This window comes from Notolepis coatsorum, assembly GCF_963971535.1.
Source record: "Notolepis coatsorum genome assembly, chromosome: 16".
In the NCBI taxonomy this organism is placed as follows: Eukaryota; Metazoa; Chordata; class Actinopteri; order Aulopiformes; family Paralepididae; genus Notolepis; species Notolepis coatsorum.
Genome location: NC_140180.1, coordinates 14854426 through 14875650, shown reverse-complemented (window position 1 = coordinate 14875650; position 21225 = coordinate 14854426). Strand labels below are relative to the sequence as shown.

The window sequence follows — 21225 nt, the reverse complement described above, 5'->3', positions numbered from 1 at the left end:
CAGCACTACGTTTGTTTAGCAATGAATTTAAGTGTCATCTTATGTACTTTTAGGCGAATCTTTTGAAAATATGGCTAGGGTTCAACAGGTTATGGATGCTTTGCGCCACATAATGAGGCCAACAAATGTTATGAATTAATCATTTGGCCGTATGGCTATAAAGCTCCCATGTACACACAGTATAGCCCGTACTCTACCCAGTCTGGCTATAAAGCTCACATTTACACACAGTATAGTCCGTATCCTCCCCAGTCTGGCTATAAAGCTCACATTTACACACAGTATAGTCCGTATCCTCCCCAGTCTGGCTATAAAGCTCACATTTACACACAGTATAGCCCGTATCCTCCTAAGTTTGGGGGAACTAATGGGATAACTGGGGATGTTGTTTGGTCCTGACAAGAGTCTCAAAGCAACTCTGAGGTCATGCTCAATGTCCAATCTGTTCCTCTGCTCTGTCTTCAGCTGGACCAGAGCTGAGAAGCCACTTTCACAAAGATAGGTAGTGCAAAAGAAAAAAAATGTATATAATTGTTTTTCGATTAGTCGACTAATCGAAAAAATAAGACAGATTAGTCGACTACCAAAATAGTCATTAGTTGCAGCCCTACTGGCTATAAAGCTCACATTTACACACAGTATAGCCTGTATCCTCCCCAGTCTGGCTATAAAGCTCACATTACACACAGTATAGCCTGTATCCTCCCCAGTCTGGCTATAAAGCTCACATTACACACAGTATAGCCCAGGGTTAGAAAAGAAAATCCAGGGCTTTTTTTGCCCCCCTTAAATTGATTTTCGGGGGCTTTTTTTGTATTTCGGGGGCACAGAATTTTTATGATGAAAATTAACATTTTCTTTTTACAGTCTTCGTCCCCATGTTTGATAACGTAATGTTAATGTCTCCATATATAGGGCTCTACGCTAACCTTTTTCCCAAGGAGCACATGTGCTCCTAAATAAAATTTAAATAAAAATGTAGGAGCACACAAATTTAGGAGCACAGTGAAAATTGTTCAAGTAACACAAGAGTTTATTAAACTATTTATTACATGCATATTATACTGTGCCTGTGCATACTAAGGGATAAACATCTGTGCAAATAGCACATACCACCAAAATCACAAATTGGCCCATGCCTAGACGCAAAGGATATCGGTTGTCAAGCTGCTTTTGTATGTTGTAGTCTTGTCACGATACCAACATTTTGACTTTGATACAGATAGGAAAGGCATGACAGAACATGGAAAATTCTTTATACAATTATTTAATTCATTATAATTGAAACGCTAGTGAATAATAGTTAATTAACACTTTGTATGCCACTCACGGCTTTTCTCGGGTTTACGCCCCGACCGTTGAATGCCACGTCACGAGTATTCTCGTTTTTTTTTTTATAATTTTTTTTTATTTATTAGCGATCTGAAATCATATTGCATCACGCGAGCCTACCGTTGGAGATCCAGGGACCGCCGGCGCTCAGATGTGAAAAAAGCGCCGCCTATCGTCTCCCAGATGGTAAATCACCCTTTTGGAATAGACTCAATGAAAGTAAATGGGAGAACGGATTTCTGACTCCACATTTTACTTCTCACTGATGCAGCCAGGGTCTACCAGAGTTCATTCTGGAGCCTCTGAGCCACAGCGAATATGGGTTATACTGTACACACGATGGATCAATACAATTATCGATTTTTTCGAATGGCGATCGGAAATTGGAATAAACGTTTATGTGATATGGCTGTTTCGACTGTAAAAGCCATGAGGAAATAAGAGCAGCGATTATTAGCGCACGGCACAAGCATGCGTGTGCACACATATACTCGATCATCTAGAGTTTATTTGAAAACGATTCATAAATAGGCCGACAAATGACAACGTTCTGGAATATTCCAGTAAAAGGCGATTATCATAGGCATGGGTTGTTTTTTCCCCGAAAACGGGTGATTTTCAAAATGCTATCAAACGGAAATGAAGCGATAAAAATACAATCTGCCTTGACAATGTTGACTGGAAAATGATTCTTTGATAAGCGACGGGCAGATTAGACACAGCCATAAATTAAAACATAGATTAGGCGATATTAACGTTAACATTGGCCGTGGATGGTGGCATTCAAGGGGGGAAAAAGGAAAACACGGCTGGTGCTCAAAGTGTTAATAGTTAATACAATGATTCTGTTACAGCTACAACTGAGCTATATACGTAGAGATGCACGATATATCGGCCGCCGATATAATATCGGCGGATGGCGGATATGGCAGTTTTTTTTTTTTACACGTCGGTATCGGTCCGATATCAAGATAGGGCCGATATGAAAAAATATATATATATTTTTTCTTATTTTTTTCTTTATCTTTTATTTTTACATGTTTTGGCCTTAAAGTTTCAAAATATCAGTCATTTTCTGAAAATAAGTTACAAAAGTATAAAAAAAAAAAAAAAAAAAAATGCTTTGGGAAAATAGCTCTTTATGATTATCATAAAAAAGTGTTTTCTATACAGATATCGACATCGGTATCGGCCAGAACAGCAATATTAATATCGGTATCTGCCACAATTTTCACATCGGTGCATCACTATTTATACGTATAGCTACTGTCCATCAATGTCTTCCTTTTGAATGAAATAGGTTCAGGAGAGAGAGATGTAGAGACTAGAGAGGGAGAGGGAGAGAGAGCGAGACAGATATTCTCAGCCCCCCTTTCCTCTGGCGTTCCCCAGTGATGGCTTACTATGTGCGTGTGTATGTGCGTGTGCAAACGGGAACGGGACACACATCTGTGCAATAGCACACACCCGTCACACCACCAAAGTCACTGGCTGGCCCACAGACAGTGTGCGTGTGCTAACTTCGCTAACGTTATCCGCCTCAGTAACATTAGCTGCCTCGATTCCTCTTTCTCCTAGTCTCTCTTTTGCTCAAAATAAAAATGAATGGGCTTCATGGCTGGGTGAATCTTTAGCGTTGTCTGATTCTGAATATATAACTTGGCGACATTCTGTTCCAGCGCGTACTGTGTTTATAGTTTCATTTCTCTCATGAAACCAGCCCCGTCACCGCAGGAAACTCTACTGTGATTGGACGTTTATGCGCCTTGTGGGACTTGTAGTTTCTGAACTATTAACAGCGGAGCTTGTAATCTTCACTCGCACACTGCGAGTAAATGATTTTTCCGGTTCGCACACACATTATTAGGGGCAAATACGAGTGAAATGCTCGCACTAGAGCATTTAAACTGTCTGGGGCTTTTCTTGCCCCCCTTAACTGATTTTCGAGGGCATTTGGTAAATTTTCGAGTGCATTTTGCCCCAAGCCCCCGTTAATTTCAAACCCTGGTATAGCCTGTATCCTCCCCAGTCTGGCACCAAAAGCTGGATCGCTGTTGTGAAAAGGTTTCCGTCGAGTGCACGTGTAGCACATGTCCAGTGGGCCACACACTATGGGGCAGTGACACAGCTCCCTGGTTGTGATTTAGTGATGATCAGCCACTATTCAATGACAAATCGCCTCTCGCCCTGCGACCAGTCATCGGCAGACCCCCACTATTGATGCACGTCACCGGCATTGATTTGTTGCCTCGATATTCACAAAGGGCATATACCGGTAATGCAGTGGCTAGCATTTATACACATGTGCTTAAATCAATTATTCTGTATAAGCATTATATGCTTTCTAGTATCAATTATTCTGCATAAGCATTATATGCTTTCTAGTATCAATTATTCAGCATAAGCATTATATGCTTTCTAGTACAAGAAAGATAAACTAGGCATGACTTCACAACAGCTATAGTCCATAACATACTGGAAGATACACATACATATTATTGCCTGTATTTATGTCTTGCTACCATTACCCTGCCCTGTACCTCCCCTCTCCCCCATTACCCTGCCCTGTACCTCCTCTCCCCCATGCTGCTATGATGCCTGAATTTCCCCAAGGGCTCAATAAAGGAATACATTATTTTATTAACATGTGCAACCGAAATAAAAACATCTCATTGGTAATTTGAAAGGATGCACATCTGTATTTTGTTGAATTTTCTTTTAGGAAGAGTGCGAACGGAACTGAAACTAGGCGTTTCAACCGTTTTGTTTGGAGTCGGGTCAGGCCTCAGTTAATCATTCATTAGTTTCCATGGTAATTTCATATCAAATGTGAGGAGAAGAGAGAGAGAAAAAAAAACAAGCTGTTCCTACTTTTCCGTCCTGTAGAAAACTGCACATCCGTCCACGTGCTTACGGTCCAACTCGGACATGGTCCTGGCCCGGGACTTTGGACTGAAGAAGCCCTCGTAACCCTGCTCCTTCAGCTCGGGCAGGAAGAAGCTGTAGTACTGCTCCGTCTCCACTTCCTGTCGGTGACAACAACAAATCGGCGGCAAAGAGATTAGAGCTGGTAGGAGGGCAGTTTGTCACCGCGCAGGTAAAGCGGCCCCACAGCGACGAGAGGCACATTCAGAAAACCCCACCCGGTTTCTACCCAGAAGACATCACTCCTTTCAGCGGCGGTTGGAACATTACGGACACTAATTGGAAAGTGATGGGGTTCAGTAATCTCATTACAGGATAGAATCAGAGCCTCCAGCTGGTGACACACACATGAGTTATTTTCCCCGACACATCTGGGGTGGGGGGGGGGGGGGTGGATACAGCGGATATATCGCAATACTTTTGCGCGCAGATATAACGATTTACACAGTATTTATTCAAATACATTTTCTTTTGCTTGACAATCCCATTTTGCTGCAATAAAAATTATTGGCGTGAGGTGAACAGACAAAAAATCGTATTAGAATTATTAAATTTTTTTCTTCTTTTTTCTTTTTACTGCTGATGTTGACAAAGTTTTCCATTGGGGACATAATTCGACGGTGAAAAAAAAAGTAACGCATCAAAATACAGCGATATTCCAATATGGTGACTCCAGTGTGGTGATAATATGGCATCGCGGGGCCTGTGGTGATCCCCACCCCTACCACACACTGAAGAGGATCACGTGATGGTGGTGTTATGAAGCGTCCTGTTTCTCACACTATAGGGTGCAATGCACAAAGGTCACCAGTAGGGCTCCTGCAATAACTGAACAATCGAGTGATGGCAATTATATGAGCCAATAGCAACGTGCACGGACCAACAACGTATATCATGCCAGTTAGGGTACCTTGTGTATACTGCGCCAACAATTCTTTATTGCCTATATTATATATCACCTGCACCTTTGTTTACACAGTTAATTTTCCCCTCAGATTTATATATTCACATCCAATTGTATTGCCAAGATTTATGTCTTTCTACCATTACCCTGCCCATACCTGTACCTCCCACATGCTGCCCGGATTCCCCCAAGGGATGAATAAAATAAATATCTTATACCATGATCTTCCTTCTTTAGAATTCCAACTCTTCCATGTTAAGTTTCAAAATAAATAAAATAAGTTTGCAAACTGGTCAAAATGTATATCCCATCATCCACAAGTTCATTACTTAAGGCCGAGCTCAAGCTGCCTGCTCCGAAAGCCTAGATCTAGGTGGAAGAGAGGTCACGGAGAGGTTACACACCGTTTCAGTCTGCATGCAAACCCTTTTTGAAGTTCACAAGCGCTATAATTACAATGTAAGAGGGAGCGACGTGGGGGGTGCATTCCAGCCGGGAGCTGGTGACTGAAGGGTAGCTTTGTTTGTCTACACAGTACCAACCGCAGAGTGCCATTGGGCAAGGCACCGAACCCCCAAACTGCTCCGGCGGGTGCTGCACAACGGGCAGAAATGCATATATGCGAGGTGGCTGCAGTGTAGGTGTAGCTGGGAGGGATATGCTGTGTGTACGTGTAGCTGGGAGGGATATGCTGTGTGTACGTGTAGCTGGGAGGGATATGCTGTGTGTACGTGTAGCTGGGAGGGATATGCTGTGTGTACGTGTAGCAGGGAGGGATAGGCGAGGTGGCTGTGTGTAGGTGTAGCAGGGAGGGATATGGGAGGTGGCTGTGTGTAGGTGTAGCAGGGAGGGATATGGGAGGTGGCTGTGTGTAGGTGTAGCAGGGAGGGATATGGGAGGTGGCTGTGTGTACGTGTGGCTGTGTGTACGTGTAGCAGGGAGGGATATGGGAGGTGGCTGCAGTGTAGGTGTAGCAGGGAGGGATATGGGAGGTGGCTGTGTGTAGGTGTAGCAGGGAGGGATATGGGAGGTGGCTGTGTGTAGGTGTAGCAGGGAGGGATATGGGAGGTGGCTGTGTGTACGTGTGGCTGTGTGTACGTGTAGCAGGGAGGGATATGGGAGGTGGCTGTGTGTAGGTGTAGCTGGGAGGGATATGGGAGGTGGCTGTGTGTACGTGTAGCTGGGAGGGATATGGGAGGTGGCTGTGTGTACGTGTAGCTGGGAGGGATATGGGAGGTGGCTGTGTGTACGTGTAGCTGGGAGGGATATGGGAGGTGGCTGTGTGTAGGTGTAGCTGGGAGGGATATGGGAGGTGGCTGTGTGTAGGTGTAGCTGGGAGGGATATGGGAGGTGGCTGTGTGTACGTGTAGCTGGGAGGGATATGGGAGGTGGCTGTGTGTAGGTGTAGCTGGGAGGGATATGGGAGGTGGCTGTATGTACGTGTAGCTGGGAGGGATATGCGAGGTGGCTGTGTGTACGTGTAGCTGGGAGGGATATGCTGCAGTGTTTCCCCTACCATTGCCTTGGCGGGGCGGCCTGCCCCTGGATTTGCGCAAAATCTTCCCGTGAGAGGTGAAAACAATCCATCTGGCAGAGTCAACAACAGCAGTAGCACGTGAAACGCCTGTGTATGAAGACGTTACAGCAGGGCTCCAGAGTGCGCCTATTTGGTCGCAACGCGAAATAAGTCCCTGCTTTTCCCCCCCGCAACGGGTCAAATGTATCTAACATGCTTTGCATTCTCGCCATTCCTTTATGCCCACGTTGTGTTAAATACCTAAACTAACGTTAGCTGCTTATGCTAACTAAGCTAAGCTAAGCTAACACTGATCAGAGGCATAGAGAAAACAGCAGAGGTCCATTAGTGGGGACTGGGTAAGGGGGGGCATTCTCCCTTTCTGTGTGTGAGTTCGCGTCCAATCTCTGGTCTTTGGAAAGACCAGATGAGGTCAGAGGAGTTGGATAGTATTTACGGAGGATGGGTTCCCACGCTTGCCATGACATTTTTTTCCATGCTACCTCCTGATTTTCCAGGTACCATATTAAGTGATGATCTATAGGCCCCTGAAGCTTTCCACTCCCCCCCCCCCTCCCCTCTCACACACAACCCCCTAGGACACCTGACTACTTACTTGATTTAAAAGATGTGCCAGTCAAGTCTACATTGTAAATGCTTAGAGATTATGTCTTATTGATAATATCAATGCATGAAATAATGCAACAAGCTGTAGATGAACAACAATTTATTGAACTGGAACTTTGAAACACATGAGCACTGGGATTGATATATGTTCTCTCTTCCACTCCTCTCCCATCTCATCCTGTCCTCTTCTCTGCACACCTCCCCTCGTGTCCGCTGCCGTCTTCTCTTCCTACTCTTCTCAACTCCTCTCCACTCTTCTCCCTTTTCCTCTGTCATCCTCTACTCTCTTATCCTCTACTCTTATCCTCCTCTTCTCTTCCTCCTCCCTCTTTCCTTTATTATTAGTCTCATTAGATTATGAGTCTTACATAGAAGGGGTAGTATGCCTACTCTTACTCTTTTGTAAATCAAACTAATGAACCTAAAAGGGAAAACATAAGGCTGGTTCCCTGTGGTTCCTCAGTACAGCAACCCCACTAGTAAGTTTAGCTTAACAGTATAGATGTATAGAATCAGTCTAGGCATGATCAATGATTTTTCAAAAATGTCTCACCCCAAATGTTCCTATTTAGTAGTATAATCTTTTTTAAGAAAAAACAAAAAATCACAAAATAGCTAAAAGTAGATATAACAATGAATGTTACAAAATGTATCAAGACTAGACTTCATGTCAACTAGTATAGAAGTAATGTCACAGCCTAATGTGGAAATGTATTGGTAGTTAGCTAGCAATGCAAGCTAGCCAACACTAGCTAGTAGCTAGTTAGTTAGCAAACTGAATGTTGGCTAGCAAGATTGCACTCCATGTGCTTGCATCATTAACAAAATCCAAAACAAACTCAAACTGAAGTTGCTAGCTAGTTAGCAAGATTGCACTGCTTACTAACTAACGTTGATAAACCCAGGTTTACAACACAGTTAAAACACAGCTACAGTAATTACATTTGAGGATAAACTTGCATAAGAAGTTTCACTGTAAATGTCAAGGCTCCCGTGTTGGCTGGGAAATGCATGTATTTGACCCTTCCATCGAGATCGCGAGTAACGTTATTATTCCTGAAGTCCACCAATCCGAAAATACTTTTTAAAGTCCATATCACCAAGTTGCCTGCATCAAATTCCAACACCCAATATAGGATGCCAAGAACATGCTCTACAACATGGGATCATCCATTTATATCTACAGTAAACGCTGTTCACATGTAAAGGGTTTTTATAAACTCATCTTAATTTTGTGCTCAATAGTTTCATTTTATTACTATTTTACACATCATCCAATAAAAATTTCCAGGACAACTGTTTCTATTTCCATGCAAGTGTTCACTTTTGCTCAGTTTCCATGACTTTTCCATACCTGAAAAATGAAAAAATTAATTCCATGTTTTCCAGGTACCGTGGGAACCTATATTGTTGATATTTAACACTATCAATGCCAACGACGCGATATCTAGTTTGTTCATGTCGACCGTTCGTTGCCAACGACGCGATATCTCATTTGTTTTTTTATTAGCGATTTGAATTCATATTGCATCAATCTAGTCTCACGTCAGTGCTGCAAACTCTGAGCTCCATTGGGAAAATAACGCCCCCTATCGTCTCCCTGTGGTACTTCACCCCTTTGGAATGGATTGCATGAAAACACATCTATTTGACCAGTCTTAGGATAATCAGAGCTTTTTTCACAGCGATATCAGCATGTGCCCTGTGTGTGTGTGCGATCAGGAAATAAGAGATTCGATTTTTCAGCTCGCTTCTCTAGCGTGCATAAATACACATATACTATCGATAATCTAGCGTTTATTTGAAAACGATTCATAAATAGGCCGAAAAATGACAACGTTTTTTGTGTATTCCAAAATATTCCAGTAAAGGACGATTATCACAGAATCTTTATATTTTCCTGAAACTTTCAAAAACGAGTTTTTCAAACCGGTATAAAACGGAAATGAACAGATTAAAAAACAATATGTTTTGACAATGTTGACTGCAAACAAGTCATTGATAAACGACGGCCAGATTAGACACATAATTTAAGATTAGACCCATAATTTAAGACATAGAGCTCTCTCACGCATAAACTATCATTGAAGTGGGTGGTGGCAAGGAAGCACTAAATCGTGCACCGAGATCCGGCATTGAAAGTGTTAAACATAAATGTATACATGCTCATGCAACATAAAAAAAAATTGTAGTAGGAACGGTTTGAGATAGGAAGGGGTTTTAGGTTGAGAGTTCCAAATAATGGAACTTAATAAAAATGTCAAATGATATTTTCGTTGCCTTTTTTGAGTTGATCTAAATGTTACCGATTGTTAACACTTTGATCACCATGGGTTAAATTCATAATTTACCATCCCTCGCCATCTCTATTTGTCTATGGAGAAGTTCCCCTTCTTTGCAGGGCTATAACTTTTTAAATTCTATTGCTAAATTGCCATTATTATGGCCCATTCAATGTCCTATATGTATTGTTCAGGGTGTAGCAACGTTAAACTTTTTCATTCACATATTCATACTAAAATATGGTCTAAAGTATAAGAATGTTTTTATCGTTTTCTGCAGCTTTCTTCAGGACGTGATTTATAGCCCTAAATGCATTATATTGATGATCAAATACAGTTTGGTAGGAATCTGTGCGAGATAAAAAATGTCAACTGGATGTGCTTCTAGAAGTTTCTACGTATGATCTGATGATGACAGGATGGGCGGGGGATCGTTTATAAATCCGTGGGCAGCGTTAGATGATTCATCCAGAGTGGGTCATATGTTCATCATAGCAGTTTATATGGAACACGTTAGAATATAACGCTGAATCTTACCGTGGCTTCCTCACACCGCTGGCAGATGATCCATTTCCAGGTTGTATAATAGTATATACGTCCAAATCATGTTGTTTTTTCGAGTTATTTGCACCGATCGATGTTCACTGTGTCAATACGGAGTCTCTAACGATAGCGAGTGCCCGGACCACATATGGATGAGCACTTCCGGTTCAAAGGGTAATTTCCGGTTGGCGATCTGCCGATCGGCCACCAGATGGCGCTCTTGAACCGCTAGAGAGTTGAGTGGAGCTTTGCAGTGTGTCTCAGGGCTCCGGAGGGGAAATATGATTTCGATCACAGATTTTTGAAATATTGACATCAAAGACGAGTTACGGCGTCTTCGGCAGAATGAGCATGGCTAGGAATGACGTCTTAACTCGTCATCGGCGATCATAGTGTTAATATTGTTCATATTTATTTACCTAATTTATGTGCAATCGTTTAATTTCAGCTCAGTGTAGAGAAATGCACCGATGCTAACAACCGCCGTACTGTGTGTCTATGATGACACTGTTGACACCAAGTATCCGTGACACACAAGCCCTGCGACAACACTAGTAGTTTCGGGGGGGGGGGGGCCTACCACCCCCCCTGAAAAAAATCAGAGGGGAAACACTGCTGTGTGTACGTGTAGCTGGGAGGGATATGCTGTGTGTACTACTAACTACTTTAGACAATAGAAATTGTTGTTATGCAATTATTTATTTATAAAGGCAATAAAAGATCGCTGCAGACCTAGACGCTCAGTGTAGTGATCGGTCGATGAAAGATTTTAACGGGAACACTTAAAAATCGTTTAAAAGTAAAGTGGTTTAACCCTTTCACTTCCACTACAGACCGTTAACCGTCTGTAGTGTGGTAGTGAAAGGGTTAACCTTTTGTAATGTGGCAGTGAAATGTTAACCCTTTGTTGTGTGACAGTAGTTTAAAAAAAATTAATCCACTTTTTCTCCCATCCCAATTTCGCTGTGCCAATTCTCCCCTCCAGTCTTGAACGTTGCTCGCATACGCCCCCCCTGGCCGGTCGTAGGGAGGATAGAAGCCTTGCAGCCCGTCACATCTTTTCACCTGCCAGCGCGGACTCTCATTGGCGAGGTGTAACGTATGGGAGGCTCACACTACCCCCGCCATTTTCCTGTCTCTGCTGTGCAGGCGTCCCCCCAACCGACCTGTAGGAGTCGCTGTCCACCACGTCCAGATTACCACCCATCGACTTCCACCCGCTAACTGCCAAGTGAGTTAGTATGACGGCCGGCCCAAGCCGGAGGCAACGCCGACAGCCGGAGTCGAACCCGGTGTCTCTTGCGTTGGTGACGAGCGCAATGTCCGCTGCACCACCCAGCCGCCCCTCCTTCTGTAGTGTGACGGTGAAAGGGTTAACCCTTTGTCGTGTGTAGCAGTGAAAGGGTTTGAAGTCCACACATCCCTCTCTGTACCTGTAAGCTGATGACGTCTGCGTTGCATCCCAGGATCTCCTGCATGATGGACTTCTTCCTGTACTCCCAGCTCAGGGCCCATGAGGGGCAGTAGCCGTACAGCTGTCGCGTGGCGTACTTGTCACACAGCACGTTGTAGCACATGACGGAGAACAGCGCTGAGAGAGGAGACGCAAAAGTGGAAATTTTCTCTTAAGAATTCTATAACGTTTTTACCCCAAACAAATTCAACCGTAGGAATATCTACAGGGTTCCCACAGACATTTGTAAAATGGAATTCAAGGACTTAAGTACTTGCACTATTTTCATTTAATAAAGCACCTTGTTAAAAATTGGCCGTTTTCAAGGAGTTCCAGGCCTTGACTTTTTTGTGTGTCAAAAATCAAGCACTTTAAGCACTTCAAGGACCTTGTGCGAAGCATGCATCTATATATCTACATGCATCTACTGTATATCTGTACATATCCCTTACATACTCTTATTAGTTGTGCTGCTGGCCAGTATGACTTGCTACCATAGTGTCTTTATACCTGTATCAATGTACATATTAATACTACAACGAACTCTGTACATACATCTGATTAGCACTATTACTCAGTGGTACTCATTTATATATTTTATACCCAGTTTAATCACCTGTACATTGTATATTACTATTGCACTTTACGGTTACATTTGCACTCTGGTTGGATGCCACACTTATTTCCCTTGTACTTTACTTGTGCTGTATAATGACAATACATTTAATCTAATCTAATCAAAGTGGCTCATTTCTCATGCTTGGAAGAATTATTGTAGCGATAAAGTAAGTTCTTCAGAACGTCCTCTTGGGACTCCCCAAGAGTAGCTGAATTGTTCTAGTGGTATAAAATGTTAAGTCGCTACAGTTCTTCTGCCTTACCTGAGGGCCGCGCTCTGTCTGGCTCCAGGAGTGAGATCCATGACCGGGGAGGAGGTTGCTCTGTAGATACTGTGAGGAGGGGGAGAAACACGGTTCAGTACAGGTCATGACAACACAGGGACATAACACGGCTAACACAGTAAGCTGTGTTTTAATATCATGTATATATTCATGTCATCTCCCTGAGAACTTATGGGAATGTTGTTGGTGTAGTTGCACACCCATAACAAAATCCTCTTCAGACTAACTAGTAACTACAGCTTGTTATAAGTATAGAACTAAAATGGTAAATGAATGAATTAATCTTTTATTTCGAACATGATTTAAAATAAAAACTAAGAATAAACAACAATAAATATACATATCACTGTTCGAAAAAGAGTAGGAAGAAGCCTAAGCTTATCATGCCCTACCCTACCTAAATGGTGCATTTATATACCAGCTTGTGTATACCAGCTTGTATCCAAAGCGCTTTACAATTTGTTCCTCACATTTGACCCAGTCACTCACATTCACACACCGACGGCGGCGGAGGAGACCATGCAGGTTGCCAACCTGCATGGAAAAATAACAGTACATTAGTGCAGAAGGACATAGTCCTCTTAAGGAAATTATACAAATTGCTAGAATTGAACAGACCCAACGACCACCTGGTTGTAATCACCTAGGTGTAGTTTGGGAGTTCCTTGGGACTCTATTGGCTCTAGAAGCAAGTTATTTGAGTGAGCGCACAATCTACTACTAGTAGTAGTCGTTTATTCAGTCATCTCACACAATACAATATGCACAATCATTTAACAATATTTGATTTTACAGTGACTGAAAGGTACAAACTGAAGAATAATGCTTATACATGCCTGTCCTATATTCTTAACAAAAATTAAGACTCAAACAGTATTCTAAAAGAAAATAGCAGAAAAGAAACTGTATTTATTCACCTTTGTAGTTTTCAAAAGTAGCTTTACAAACAATTTTCTTAAAAACCAAAAGCAAATCATAAAAAACATTTGTTTGTGTAGACAGTGATGACGGGGCTCAAAATGTGTGACCAAAATTATGATTTTCTAAGTGCGAGTTCATGTTTTACTTGGTTGAGTCATTACGAAAAATCTAACGGCACATTCAAACAAGGACGCGCAGTCAGTCATGTAATGTTATCCATTGTATTGTTTTGTGTAAATCTTGACATAATTGCACGAGGCATCGACTTCTCTCGATTATAGGCGGCACGCATAACTAACTATAGCCTTTGTATAGTGATGTTATCCCCACTCTAATGCCTAATTTATACTCAAGACGCCAAAGTGGTCGCGAAGGTTGCAGAAAGTCTGCAGAGCTCCTACCAGCGACGCCTAAATAAAGCTGGCCAAAGTTTTTACTGCGCATTAAATCTCCTCAAGCTGACGTAGACGGCGCAGAGCTGAGTTTGGCCGCTGTCCTGGTCGGTGCCTGACATACTTCCATATTTACCATTTGTCATCTCGGGTTGGCATGGATGGGCCGTTTGTGTGATGTCACGCTGTGATGTTTAATAATCATGGTTTCAATATCAATCAAAATAACAGTAGATATATTTTTTGCCCTAATCGAGCAGCCCTGGTGTTGCGTTACTGCAAACGTTGACTTGGAGTTAAACTTCCTTGCGGAACGCCACTCCAGTCTTCCTGGTGGACCCCACACGGTAACGACTGCTGGAGCCCAACGCAACTAACAGGCGATCAACACGTTTCAACAGGTTACAACAGGTTCAATGTGAGACTTTTTAATACTAGCAAATTAATTCTTCTGGCGTGTTCCATACAAGCTCCCGTCAGACGTAGAGACTAGGGATGCCCCGATCACGATATGAGCCATATCGGCCGATACCGATGTGTTTTTACATTTTTATTAATAAAAGAAAGTCAAACAACAACACAATATCAACAACAATAATGACAAAAACAATAAGAAATAACAAATGCAAAAAGTTTTTGGTTTTGTTATAGCAGCTGGCAGTATTATACTGTAGGTCTAACACAAGCACTCAAAGTCCGGACTCCGGTCCAGATCGAACCACAACTGTCTCTGGAGAAATTATACTTTTCATATCTACCGTATTATCGGCGAGACATCGCCACAAACGCAATTCTCTGCTCTCTCTACTCTACTGCAAGTAGAGTCTTTGCATGTCTGACTGCACTGTGTGTGTGTGTGTATGTCTGTCAACTCGATTCCTGTCAGCGATACCAGACAGTAGGGCATCATGTGGTAGTCTACACCCTTCCCAGACCCACAGTAGAGCAGCATGTGGTCGTCTACACCCTCCTCAGACCCACAGTAGGGCAGCATGTGGTCGTCTACACCCTCCATAGACCATCAGTAGGGCAGCATGTGGGCGTCTACACCCTCGATAAACAGTCAGTAGTTTAGGGCAGCATGTGGTCGTCTACACCCTCCTCAGACCCACAGTAGGGCAGCATGTGGTAGTCTACTCTACACCCTCCCCAGACCCACAGTAGGGCAGCATGTGGTAGTCTACACCCTCCCAAAACAGACAGTAGGGCAACATGTGGTGGCCTACACCCTCCACAGACAGACAAGACAGTAGGGCAGGCTAATTAAATAAAATGAAGAATGAACACTCACTGCGCTTGATGGCCCCCGCCAGGTTATCCAGCAGGTAGTTGAGCAGTCGCCGCGTGCCGTCAGGTTCCTGATACAGGCTCATGATTTCTTGTGCGAGTGGGTTTCCTGGTGGGGGGGGGGGGGGGAGCAAAGCGCGTTGAGTAGTCACTAAAAACACACGCGTGTGCGATTCTCTCGGGCCATTTGGAACGAGGATCATGCGGACGTGGAACAGGCACGCCACTTTAACGACTCTACATGGTTCTCGCTTCAAGTGATCGAAAATCTCCCGACATGACGCCCCCCTCTTTGAGGAAACGCAGACGGGACCGGCAATGGTTACAAAGACTAAACGTGCCACTCACCTTTCAACCCCAGTGTTTGTAACTGAAACAGTTTCCCCAATTCGAATGGCAGAACCCGCAACTGGTTGTTATTTAAAAGCAGTTCCCTGTTGAGAAGGGGGGAGGGGATATTAGAGAAGGGGGGAGGGGATATTGGAGAAGGGGGGAGGGGATATTGGAGAAGGGGGGAGGGGATATTGGAGAAGGGGGAGGGGATATAAGATTAGAATCAAATATATTGTACAATATAACGGAAAAACTAATGTAACAGTAAAGTGCAAATGAAATATACAATGGACAGGTGATTAAACTAGGTATAAAATATATAAATGAGTAATAGTGCTAATCAGATGTATGTACAGACGGAGTTGTATTAATATGTACAGTGATACAGGTATGAAGACACTATGGTAACTAGTCATACTGGTCAAGAGTAGGTAAGGGATATGTACAGATATAGTATCACTATCTACAGATATGTAAAAGGATTTTTTGTACAGACATATATATATACACGGTAAGAATAAATATCTATATACGGTATATACAGCATTATTGTACACGCCATCATACAGTTACATGGTTATGTGCAGGTGTACAAGTAGGTACATAGGATTATATAGGTATGTACAGACAGGCGTGTATATATACACACGGTATATACAGCATTAGTGTACACTAGGGCTGTCTTAAATACTTCGAAGCTTCGTTCGATGCCGTTTGTTATTTAAGATGAGGTCGGACTCGGCACCGACAGATTTGTGTTCATTGTGCTGCTTTTATAAAGCCTCAAATGACGGCTTACAATATTTCATGAAAGCAAAGTGTTTAGTTTGTCTAAGATTTAAAAAGGTTTAAACTTTACAGCACTGACAAAGTTGAACAAAGTGATGTACAAGTCCCACAACATAAAAAAAAATATATATATATATATAAAAAATATATGTTATTTTTTTTATTTCGAAGCTTCGAATTAACACTTTAACTGCAGAAAACGCCGTAACTCGTCATGCTCAAGTTGCCGCGGACGCTGTAACTCGTCTTTGATATCAATATTTCAAAAATCTGTGATCGGAATCATATTTCCCCTCTGCAGCCTTGACACACAGTTCTGATCTCCTCTCAATCCTCTAGCGGTTCAAGAGCGCCATCTGGTGGCCGATCGGCAGATCGAAACCGGATGTCATCCTTTAACCCGGCAGGACTCACTCCATATGTGGTCCGGGCACTCACAGTTAACATCGATCGGTGGAAATAACTCGAAAAAACAACATGATTTGGACGTATATACTATTATACAACCTGGAAATAGATCGGGTATTTCGACATCCCATAATGGAAAACTGTCTACTCCACGCTGATCGCCCAACGGCCCGAGGAGACTGGGGTGAGTTTTAGCGTGTAGTATTACCGTGTTCGATATAAACTGCTATGATGAACAACATATGACCCACATTAGATGAATGGTATAACGTTGCCCACGGAATTATAAACACCCCCTCGCCCATCCGGTCAACATCAGATGACGTGTAGTAACTTCCAGAACCACATCCAGTTGAAATTTATTATCTGGCACAGATCGCTATCAAACTGTATTTCATCATCAATATAATGCATTTGGGGCTATAAATCACGTTCTGGAGAAAGCTGCAGAAAGAGATGAAAACACTTATACTTTAGACCATATTTTAGTATGAATATGTGAATGAAAAAGTTTAACGTTCATACACCCTGAACAATACATATAGGACATTGAATGGGCCCTAATAATGGCAATCTAGCAATAGAATTTAAAAAGTTATAGCCCTGCAAAGAAGGGGAACTTCTCCATAGACAAATAGAGCTGGCAAGGGATGGTATATCATGAATTTAACCTCGGCAGTTAAAGTGTTAAAATCGAATCTCGGCCCTGAAGCTTCGAATTCCAAAAAAAAATCGAAGGTCAGCCCTAGTGTACACGCCATCATAGAGTTACATGGGTTGTGTACAGGTGTATAAGTAGGTACATAGAAGGATTATATGCAGGTACAAGAACAAGGATCAGCTCTCAACCATCCTCCTCACTTTTCTCACACACGTCATCAACGTGGAAGCCGCCGTCATAATAACGCCAATGGACCTATGGTGCGCTCGGGCTATAACTCAATTACCCTGCCATTATGGATGCCGGTGGAGGATATCGAATGGCATATCAAATTTGGAAATCTGGGTTGCCTGCCACAAAAGCGAATGGTGTCACCTTTCCACCGGGGGGGGGCAACAAAGCCCAGCCCTGAATGGGGGAGTTGACGTGAATGCTGGGGATTTGTCGCGGCTAGGGTTGGGTACCTTTCACATTTGAACCGATACCTGTGAATCGATACCGGTACGCAATGGTACCCTTTTTCTGTACTTTAGTCTAATTTTTTTTATATCTACCTACCTCAGTTGTGAAAAAAAATAAATACAAACTTCAAATAACCACACGTTCGACCGCTTTCGGCTTGCCATGGCCCCGACTGCTTTGTTGTTGAATCAAGTCAAATCCTAGGTGAGCGTATATTGTGCGTGTGAACGTTTTGAAGTGGGGCGCACTTCACAGGTTTCGTTGTAAACGAAACATTGACGTCGTCAAAAATAATTTGGCACCGACGGATCTCACGTGATTCGGTGGGTATAGTGATGCACCGATGTGAAAATTGTGGCCGATACCGATAACCGATATTAATATTGCTGTTCTGGCCGATACCGATATTTACCGATGTCGATATCTCTGTATAGAAAACACTTTTTTATGATAATCAAATAAAGAGCTATTTTCCAAAACGCATATTTTTTTTTACTTTTGTAACTTATTTTCAGAAATTACTGATATTTTGAAACTATTTAAGGCCAAAACATGTAAAAAAAGAAAAAGTTTTTTTTTTTTTTTTTTTTTTTTAATATCGGCCCCATCTTGATATCGGACCGATACCGATGTGTAAAAAAACGGCCATATCGGCCGATATTATATCGGCGGCCGATATATCGTGCATCACTAGGTGGGTACCTTTAAAAGTACCCAATTCGGTAGCCATCCCTAGTCGCGGCCCCCGGCGGGCGGCTCACTCACCTGAGAGACACCATGTTGCCGAGCTCCGACGGCAGGCTCCTGATCTTATTGGACGAGAGATCCAGGTACACCAGGTTCTGTAGTTTGGCAATGTCGGGTGGGATGCGCGACAGGGAGTTGTCGCTGAGGTGCAGGGCAGTGAGGTGAGTCAGCGACCATAGGGCTGTGCTGAGACTCCTGACTCGACCTGCGGTGGGGGGGGGGGCACAGACCAATGAGCTTCCTTCCCTCGCCACACATGTGACACGGCTATGCAAAGCAGGAGTTGTAAGTTCAGCGTTTCACCTACATTCACTTATTCGTCATTGAAACCAGTAAACACATTTGTGTTATGCAGGCTATATAATGTATTTTAGGTCTAAATGGGTTAAGAGCCGTTTGAACATTACCACCACAGCTAGAGTGTATGAGTGTATGAATTACACTCTGTGCACACAGTGGATTTTTTTAAACCATAAATCAAGTATTCAAAAGGCAACGGTTATTAATGCCACAACGTGCAGTGGCATCAAAACTAGAATCAAAACATAATAAAACCAGGGGATGGACGTTGGACGTTTTTGGATCAGGTGCCAAAAACTGTTTTAAGCGTTGGCGTGTCGGTTGAACCCTACGCCAACAACACAGAGAGAGCACTTTCAATAGTTCAAACACTTTGCTGTGAACATCTGTACAGGAACTTCACACAGGATGAATGGCACGGCCCATGAAAATACAGTCATAAAGAGCGCCTCTCTTTTCAGTGTCGATTGCTACACAAGATCCATGTGCTCCCTGCCAGTTCTCTCACCACTGATTTCGAGCTCAGCCCAGTATGACTTCTTCCCGTTGGCTGCCTCCTCGCTGGACATAATTGTGTACATCCGCCTGGGGTCTGGCGGGTCATATTTTTCCTTGGGCATTCCTGTAACACTGTGGGAATAAACACATATAACCCATGCATTCATTCGTTAAAGAGAAACATCGGCTTACTACATGTTGTAGTGTCAAAGCGATTGAAGTGATCTTTGCCTAAAAATCCTAAGCAGAAATGGTGAACGCCAGGAACTATAACGTTACTGATTCCAGTTACAGTAAAGAGTTGCCCTGCATGTGTTCCCAAAATCATCAACTACACAAACTTTGAATCACAAAGTAGTTTCCGAGAATTCATGGGTGAGTGAGACGTTAAAAATTAAGCAATTAAAATGTCAACAAATGGGGCATCGAGATCAAGCCGACATGAGATGCGTAATTAGTTAATAAGACACAGTGCGATTAACAAGTCAATCAGCTTCCCTTTGATAAATGATATCCACATAGTTAGTTACATAATACAGTAAACATGACATAACGACAACAATAATGTTGCAAGTCAAACTCAGACAACGGATCAAATGCACCAAATAGCAGAGCATAAAACTACCTGGCTTAGATTGCTAATAATGTAACGTTAAAAGGTGGATTTTTCTTTTCCACTTTAGCTATCTCATTAGCATAGCCTAAATCTGGAGTAGCTGGTAGCTTCCTAGCAGTTAGCCTCTGTCTCTGAACACAACATTATTAGGTGGAGGATAGCTAGAGCTAAACTGGCACAGCTAACTAGCAGAAGATAGCCAACTAACGTAGCATAAAAAGAAAATGTGAAATGGGGTCAATTAAGTTGAGCTGACGTTATTAACCTCGCAGGACCAGGCAGTGAAGTGAAAAAAATACGAAAGAATAATATAGAGAAGAGAAATTGCACCTTTTGTTGTTTACATAATGCCAACAACACACACAGACTTGCGCATTAACGTTAGGCCACAGGAAAACAGCGCATTAGCTAGCTTAGCTAACGTTAGCCAGCTAGCAAGTGAGCTAGCTAACACACAATGCACCCAGCAGCAGCACAGCAAGGCTATGTAGCTTAGCTCGCTAGCGAAATGCTAACACATCCTCATTTCTTAGAAGCTGACCCGACTTCCTTATCAAAAATAAGACTCGCTTCGGGGGGAATAATTAATAAAACGCTGTCAATGTTTTGGTTAAATGTTAAAACAACGCTAAAACAACCCGGATACCTTTTCTTTTTACCTGCAAGAGCATACCAAATCGCGAGGACGAGTGTGTGTGTGCGTGTTCTCTTTTGTTTTCTACCAGCAGCTCCTCGCTACTTCTTCACGTCCCGTTTCCGCTGCTGTATCATGGCGACTGTCAGGCTCGTTCTCTCCGCTGCTGCCAATGATAACAGCGCTCGTGCGGAGGACGCTCCAACCAGCTGTTGTTGAACCAGAGATCCTCCAAAGGGAGACTACTGCGCAACTCTGACTCACTTCCTGTATGAGTCACGTGGGGGAAACACACAATGGCGGCGGCATTGGCTGTCTTATTATACTGCCCCCGCCCACAGGAGCCCAGCGATGTTGTTGTTGTTGTTGTAGTAGTAGTAGTAGTAGTAGTAGTAGTAGTAGTAGTAGTAGTAGTAGTAGTAGTAGTAGTAGTACATTTACATTTACATTTAGTCATTTATAGCTGGCGCTTTTATCCAAAGTGACTTACAAGTTCTGTACGACAAGTCATCAGGAAGGGTACAACTCTATCAGCTGAGTAACAATGTTAATCAAAGTGTTGCGTGTTACAGTGTAGGTTAGTTTATTAGGACAGTAAGGTTAGTTAGGGTTATTTTTTTTTTATTTTTTTTTTAATTTCAGATAATGGTTGAAGAAGTGCGTCTTTAGTCGATGGCGAAAGATTGGACGGGA

The 21225-nt window shown here is 42.8% G+C and overlaps 1 protein-coding gene across 2 annotated transcripts in view; it reads right to left on the bottom strand.

Annotated features, from left to right (window-relative positions):
* The window catches only part of LOC311242307 (CCR4-NOT transcription complex subunit 6), a 40709-nt gene extending 20016 nt beyond the window's left edge, over positions 1–20693 (bottom strand). Inside the window, exons 1-9 of one of the 2 annotated variants that reach the window (XM_084331250.1) lie at positions 20558–20693; positions 19293–19414; positions 18503–18689; positions 15433–15518; positions 15089–15193; positions 12974–13018; positions 12464–12532; positions 11563–11720; positions 4204–4358 (exon numbers count right to left, since the gene is read on the bottom strand). In XM_084331250.1, coding sequence (XP_084187376.1) covers positions 4204–4358; positions 11563–11720; positions 12464–12532; positions 12974–13018; positions 15089–15193; positions 15433–15518; positions 18503–18689; positions 19293–19404 — 917 coding nt within the window. In that variant the 5' untranslated portion in view covers positions 19405–19414; positions 20558–20693. The remainder of the gene's footprint in view (positions 1–4203; positions 4359–11562; positions 11721–12463; positions 12533–12973; positions 13019–15088; positions 15194–15432; positions 15519–18502; positions 18690–19292; positions 19415–20557) is intronic. The other variant, XM_084331251.1, reaches the window with a different exon arrangement.
* Positions 20694–21225: the final 532 nt, after the last annotated feature.